This window comes from Benincasa hispida, chromosome 7 (genome assembly GCF_027475165.1).
Source record: "Benincasa hispida cultivar pf3 chromosome 7, pf3_genome.v1.1, whole genome shotgun sequence".
NCBI lineage: Eukaryota > Viridiplantae > Streptophyta > Magnoliopsida > Cucurbitales > Cucurbitaceae > Benincasa > Benincasa hispida.
This window is the reverse complement of record NC_143484.1, coordinates 60140651-60148844: the sequence shown is the minus strand read 5'-3', so window position 1 is coordinate 60148844 and position 8194 is coordinate 60140651. Positions and strand designations below refer to the sequence as shown.

General features: G+C 31.1%; 1 protein-coding gene across 1 annotated transcript; it reads right to left on the bottom strand.

Annotated features, from left to right (window-relative positions):
- Positions 1-4276: 4276 nt before the first annotated feature.
- On the bottom strand, positions 4277-6296 carry LOC120080802 (uncharacterized). The gene has a single exon (XM_039035443.2). It carries the CDS (start codon positions 5036-5038, stop codon positions 4277-4279), a length of 762 nt encoding a protein of 253 aa, XP_038891371.1. The 5' UTR covers positions 5039-6296.
- Between the last annotated feature and the right edge of the window lie 1898 nt (positions 6297-8194).

Below are 8194 nucleotides of genomic sequence, written 5' to 3'. Positions count from 1 at the left end.
CAATTAAATATCTTAGTGTTATTGCATCCACCACTAGAGAATATGGCTCATCATAATCAATACCAGTTCTTTGTGAAAAACATTGTGCAAATAGTCTTGCTTTATATCTTGTGACCTCGTTATTTTAATTTCTTTTTCTCACAAATACCCATATGTATCCCACAGGTTTGACACCTTCTGGTGTTCGGACTACTGGTCCAAAAACCTGCCGTTTTGAAAGTGAGTTTAATTCTGTCTCGATTTCTTCTTTCCACTTAAGCCAATCTTTTCTATGTCGACATTCTTCAACAGATTTTGGTTCAAGATCCTCATTTTCAAATATAATATCAAGAGCAACATTATATGCAAAAACATTGTCAATAACTACACTAGTTTGATTCCATATTTTTCCTGTCATGGCATAGTTTATTGAAATCTCATTATTATCTTTATGTATTTCACTTTCCTTACTAGTCATGTCAAATATTTCTTCATGGGTATTTACATCCTCAACCAAGGTTTTTTTTTTTCTTTTTCGAGGATTTTTATCTTTGAAAACCACCAGTCTACCATGCTTCTGGCGTGTTCCAGACTCATTAGCGAAAACTTGTTGTGTTGGGATATCAATTTTTTATGGAACATTTGCAAGTATATGTGACTTAGTTACTTTCTTTACATCTATAAATGCATCTGGTAATTGATTTGCTATATTTTAAAAATAAATTATTTTCTGAACTTCAAGTTCACATTGATCTGTATGGAGATCTAAATGAGACAATGACGATGCATTTCATGTAATTTCTTTTTCCAATTTCTTATTCCGCCCCCTAATGTTGGAAAATTTGTCTCATTAAAATGACAATCAGCAAATCGTGCAGTAAATATATCACCCGTTAGGGGTTTAAGATATTTAATAATTGATAAAGAATCATATCCAACATATATTCCTAACCTCCTTTGAGGACCCATCTTAAAATACACACCAAAAAATTATCATATGGGAAATATTTGGCTCATGTCCATAAGCTAATTGTAATAGCGAGTACTTGTGATAAGCTACTGGCCTAATGTGTACAAGTGACGCTACATGCAAAATAACATGTCCCATACAGATGAAGGAAGCTTAGGTCTCATAAGTAATGGTCTTGAAATAATTGTGAATGTTTTATGAATGATTATGCTAAACCGCTTTGTGTATGAACATGAGCTATAGGATGTTCAACAATTATCCCAATTAACATACAATAATTATCAAAAGCTTGGGATGTAAATTCACCAGCATAATCAAGATGAATGATCTTAATTGCATCTATTAATACCATAAAATATATAAATGGTCCACTTGGTAGGTTAATAGGTCTACATATATCACAATGAACTCGTTCTAAAAATGCAGGTGATCCAGTCCCCATTTTAGCTAGTGATGGTCTAATCATCAATTTTCCTTGAGAGCAAACATCACATGATAATTCATTAGATTGAAAAATCTTCTGGCTCTTCAATGGATGTCCATTTGAATTCTCAATAATTCTCCTCGTCATTATAGATCCTGGATGACCTAGTCGGTCATGCCAAATTGTAAATATGTATGGATTCATGAACTTCAGGTTCATTGTTGCATATATTTCAATTACTCATATATAAGTATAATATAATTCAGAAGATAAAGTAGGCAACTCTTCCAATATACGTTTTTCATTTGAGACAGTGGATAATATATATAAATATTCTACATTATTCTTACTATCAGTCTTAAATGATAACCATTGCAACGTATATCTTTAAAACTTAGAAGATTTCTCTTTGATGATTATAAAACAATGCATTGTCAATTGTAAATTTTGTTCCTCTAGGCAAAATAATATTTGCTTTTTCAAAACCTTCGATCAAGTCTCTAGAACTTGATATTGTATTTACTTTTACTTTCATCATTGTCAATTTGAAAAAGTATTTTTTATTTATAAGTATTGTATGTGTAGTTGCACAGTCTGCCATACATAGATCTCATTTACTCATTTTTGAAATACCCAACATGTGAAAATGATCCATGTTTCTTCATTAAAAGAAAATAATTACAAAAAGAAAAACAATACTTAAAATATACAAAAGTTACTAAAAAAAACATAAAAATAGATAAAAGAAAACAATAACATTAAGTCTAGATATTCTCAAAGTAAAAAAAAATACTTGATGTTCCACTAACTGTGCCAATCTTATTTTCAGGAGATTTAAATAAGTCCACCACATATAAATTTGTCATGTGGGATGGGTAAAATATGTCATTATCCTGATATGCAAAATTTGCATCCATAATTTTCTCTTTTTCCTTCGGGGAGGCTTGATGGAGGTCAACTAAGTGTTTCGACGTACGACAGGTACATGACCAATGCCCAGTCATTCTACATTGGAAGCATTTATTTTCAACACTTTTTGAACTTTTATCTTGTGGAGCTTTTTCTTTGTGATCATCATTTTGTGTGGTTCTTTTGAAATTTAAATGATTAGAATGACTACCACGAAAATAATAATTATTTCTTCCTCTACCACGGTCATGACCTTGACCACGACTTTGACCACGATTATTAACATTCATAACATTCACTTTTGGGAATGGTGTTGTTCCAGTTGGTCGAGATTCGTGGTTCTTCATCAATAACTCGTTATTTTGTTCGACCACGAGAAGACATGAAATTAGTTAAGAATATTATTTAAAACCTTTCTCTCGATATTGCTGCCGCATGAGCATATTCGAGATATGAAATGTAGAAAATGTCTTCTCTAACATATCATCATCAATAATTTTCTCTCCGCATAACAACAATTTTAAACTGATTTTAAATAATGTGAAGTTGTAATTACTTACTGATTTGAAATCTTGTAACTTCAAGTGCATCCATTCATAACAAACTTTTAGAAAGAATAATTGTTTTTGATGATCATACCTCTCTTTCAAAATTTTCTTCAAGATACGGGGATCTTTTATTGTAAGAAACTCCATTTTCAATCCCTTGTGTAGATGATGATGAAGAAAAATCATAGCTTTTGCTTTGTCTTGGCTAGATGTCATATTTCCTTCTTTAATAGTCTCCTCAAGATTCATAGCATCTAGGTGGATTTCGACATCAAGTGCCCATGACAAATCATTATTGTCGTTAATATCAAGGGCGACAAATTTTAATTTTGTGAGATTTGTCATGACAATGCTATCATAAAATATTATACTTATGTTATAAATTTAATAGATACTGAATATGCAAAATAACATTAAATTTATTAATGATAACGAAGAGAAAAAATCGACATACCTTTAGGACCTACCTTTAGCGGGGAAAACGATAGGAGTTCGTGTTGATATTGTGTTGTGAAATTGAGGTGCATGATGGGAACACATATATGGAGAAATATAATATAATAATATATTTATATAATAATAATAAATTATAAAATATAATCTAAAATAAAATAATTAAAATCATAAAATAACTAAAATTACAAAATGGAATATGAAAATTAATGGAATTTTGAAATGGATTTCTCACCATGTGCATTATATTGAGATCCACCAAATGCCACTATTTATAGACAAAGTGACAAGTAGGATGTGGACTTACATGAGCAGTAAGCATAAATTATTACAGGGCACATAAACAATATGAAAAATGATCACTACTACAAAATCTACATTACATGACACTTGTAGTTTTTAATTACTTGATGTTTCTTTGGAAAAAACATCAAATAATGTGATTTTGGATAAGAAATGTCAAGTAGAAGGGTTAAAAAGCGTAGAATGACAGAATATTTCAGATATTTTCATGCGAATATTTACTTGACACGTTTTTCATGTCAGGTAATATAAGGTTTTACTTGACACGTTTCACGTGTCAAGTATAAGAAGCTCTTACTTGATATTTTTTTTTATGTCAAGTAAAATATAAAAAAATGCCTAATTATATTTTTTCAAATAAAATATCTGATTTTTCAAACCCTAGCCATTCGTGTGAAGCCCATTGCACCGCTTGTCTTTTCCCACTCTTTGCTTCGATCGTTTCTTCGTGCTCTGTTCAACCGGTCTAGCCACCCTTACGTTTCACTTCCCTCTCTTTTTGCAAAATTGGTTTTCAAATTTCCTTCCAAAATTTCAATTCCCTCTCTTTCTCAAAACTAATTTCAAATTATCTCTCACCCAATTTATCATTTCTCTCAGCCCTAACAAAATCGAAGAACACCGTCTATCTCTCGTGTCTCTCACCCTAACTCTCGTCGTCCTCGTCTGCAGCACCATCATCTGCCCAACCTAACAACCACCGTCGCATACGTTGAATGCCACCGCGGGTCCTCGATTAATTTCGATTTTGGGGCCATAGATTCTCACTAGGGCTTTAGCAATTCCTCCTTCTGGATTTGGGTGTTGAAGATTCATCAATGCATTTGTGAGCCAATTGATCAAGTATCTTCCTCTAATGTTTATCAGTCTTAGAACTACTGAATCTGCGTGATCCAAGCCTCTGCATTCCAGGTTTGAGTTCATTTCTGTGTTTGTTGATCGAGTGGATTCGAAGGGCGTTGCCAATTGGACGATTCCTGTGAATGAGAGTTCTTCCTCTTCGATTTCTGTGGCTTTCATGATTTCAGGTGAATTTCGCGACTCTGATATAGCTAAATTTTGAATTTCTATGCTGGGTTTTGAAATCTGTTGAGTTTCTGGTTCTTCTGGAAATGGAAATAATGGTGATGTTGAGATAACGCTTATAACGCCAATGTTTGCTGGTGAGGTTATTAAACTCTCCATGAATGAAACATTGGATTTCTTGATGAACAAACAGCCAAATCCTGATGGGTTTTCGCCAAAAACTTTATAGAAAGAAGAAATTAGAAATTCAGGCTTGAAGAGAGAGAGGCCTAAAGTTTCCATGTCTTTTGGCCCCAATGCACATGTATCTAGGCAGACATCCCATTCTTTTTCTCGAGCTATGTTCAGCCATTGATATGAATATAGAGTTCCTGTTAATCTAGACTGAAGTGGGAAAACAAATAGCCCCTTTTTCTTCATCTTCATCTTCTTCTTCCTCTTTCATTTACTGACGATTAGTCTTCTTAATTTTCTAGAGGAGATGTTTAAGACGGCCATAAGAACTCAGTAGAGCTGATTCTTGTTCCTTTCCTCTTGATGTTAAGATTTTGGTACCTGACATGCATTTCTCTCAAATAGTTTCTCATAGCATTCTGCAAAATAGTTTGGTATTTTAATAGGCTAATGATAGTTGTTAGAATGTAAGTTAATACATTGTTTTTTTTTTCCCCATATAGATAGTTCAATTTTTTTTTCTATTTGTCTAATTCTGACTCCAAATTTTACAATAACCAAACATGACCTATTTGTAAAGTATAAAATCCCACAAAACTTCATTAAATCTCAAAATTGAAATCTCCCTCAAAACTAACTAAATTGATGAATCACCAAATATAAAAAGAACCGACAAAGAAATAACATCTTTGACAATGAGGAACCTCTTAACTGATTACAAAAAATAAACTAATTTGAACTGCAAATGGACCTACGGAGTCTATATAACTCCAAATTTGGTATTGCAAATATTTTCATTCTTTTTCTTCACACTCGCTATTAATTATGACCAAAATTCTTTACATGTCTATGCATTCTCTAATATTGTTGTTCAGATTCTGCTTCTTGTCTACCCATTATTGTTCTTGAAACTGTACCTACATCTGTTCAAGCAAAGGAGATCAAAATTGGGCAAGCAGCATAAGAAGAAGAGAAACTAAAGGTTAGGCTGATCTTTTATCAATCTACAGTAAACAATTCATTCTTGGAAGTTTGATAATTTAGACAGTTGACGACGATGCTTGGATTTATTTATTTGCTTGGCTTGATGGCATCACAATATATATATTGGAACACATAACAAAATATATATGGTGATTCACAAGATGGTGAATTGATTCTATAGCATCTAGTGCTAGCCAGTTAGTATGCAGATATAAAAAGGAAAATTTTCAATGTTTGGGTTCAATATTGTCTGCTTAATCTAGAATGAGGGAGGAGCCCTCGTTCAAGAAGATTTTTCCAGTGACCAGAATGGTGAGGAAAAACAGAAGAATATAAATTTATGCTCCTTATAATCCCAGGTAAGTATAATTAGTTAAGCAGAAGAATATAAATTTATGCTCCTTATAATCCTAGGTAAGTATAATTAGTTATACTCATGTTCGGAACCTTATACTCATGTTCTACCTTTTCTTATTTTGTTCAAATATAGAATTGTGTTGGGATCATTATACTTGAAAGCTCCTTATACTCATGTTCTACCTTTTCTTTTTTTCAATGTAGAATTGTGTTGAGATCATTGTACTTGAAAGCTCCTTATACTCATGTTCTACCTTAATGTAATGAGCTACCTTCATGTTCCATACTAATTAGTTGTGTGTTTTATTTAGTGATCATTGGTCGTTAATTGTTATCAATGCGTATGATGACTTGGTGTACTATCTTGACTCATTGAGAACAAGTTCGTGAGAAGATATCAAATATATAACAAATATGTAAGCTAACTTTGCTTGAGTTTTTTTTTTGTGTAAAGTTTATTTCATTTTGAATATTATACTATACTCTTTGGCGAATGTAGGGCAATGACCATTTTTTAATCTAAAAAAAATTTGTAAAAGACTCGAAAAACCACATTTTGGAAAACATTTAAGACAATTATAAGAGCATTGAAAAAATTAATATAATGATGTTTATTTAATGCATCTGTATGATATGTATTAATTATTGGCTTTGTATTGTAGTGTCCTTTATAAATGGGAACTGTCGAATGTGGGTATTATGTTATGAGATATATGCGAGAAATCGTGACTAAAGAGAAGAATATTATCACAGATGCGGTATGTCGATTCATTATAATTCTTAATTAGGCCTGTTTAGTATATATATATATATATATATATATATATATATATATATATATATATTTGAAAGTTTTAAGAAGTAATAAAAAGTATAAAGGTTAAGTAGAGAAAAAAAAAGTTGTGATTATTTAACCACAATCCTAGAAATGGCCGGGAGAACTTTTTAATTTATTGAAAAATAAGAGAGAGATGTTCTGAATCTGAAAGCATAAAATATAGGTTATATACTTCAAAGAAATGTGTGGTGGATGATAGAATTTTAGTCTTGTGATTTTTGGAATACATAGTACATATAAATTGGTCTTATAATTTTGGAAGTATCATATATTAGGGTGGGTTAATAGAGTATATACTGTTGTACGATTGGTCTTGTAAATTTTGGAATCGTTCATTTACATGGAAGATAATAGAAGAAAAGAATTGTTTGTTTTAGTATTCTGAATTGTTACGTTGGATATATTGGGTTGATATGTAGACCTGAAATATGTGCAACGATTTATTTTAGTTGATGAAATTGTCTTATTGTAACAAATGTAATATAGGAAATGAGAAAAAGAAATTAAATTTGAATGTTTGATTTGGAAAAAAAGCATAGATGACATTGGAAATGTATCAAGAATTAGATTATTTGTCCATTATTTCGTGTCAAGATAAAAATATATTTGACAAATAAAAAATGTCAAGAGTAATCATAATAATAAGTGTCAAGAATTAGTACACTTGACATGTCATTAGTGTCAAGTGTATTATATTTCTTGACACGGAAATTGTATTAAGAAATATTTCTCTTGACGTTTTTACAATATCAAGTTATGACGTTATACTTGACAGTCAAATAGACAACGCTTTTATTAGCGTCAAGTATACCCTCTACTTGACATTGAAAAAATGTCAAGTAATCCAATTTTTATAGTAGTGGATACATCACTTTACTAAGCATTAGAAATCTATTTTTATGATATTTATAATATCAATAACTTTTTCTAATTAATTCAGATAATATCAATTTTTCACCCAAAATTAAAGCTATTTAAGAGTAGAAATTAAAATAAGGAGGGGAAGAACTTGAGAAAAGTGGTAAATTCCAAATCAACCTGGTGTTTCATGACTAGAAATTGATCACTGATCCAATTTGAACCTTCTTCTGTTGCCCAAGCCATACAGTAATTATTAAAACCGAAAAACTGAAAAACTAAACCTATCCAAATCAATTTAATGATTTGGATTTGGTTTTTTAGTATGAAATTGGACATATTAATTTGTATTTAGAAAACCAAATAATATT

Coding starts and splice junctions, on each gene's coding strand:
- LOC120080802 (XM_039035443.2), bottom strand. CDS start 5,038: ATGAAGATGAAGAAAAAGGGGCTATTTGTTTTCCCACTTCAGTCTAGA.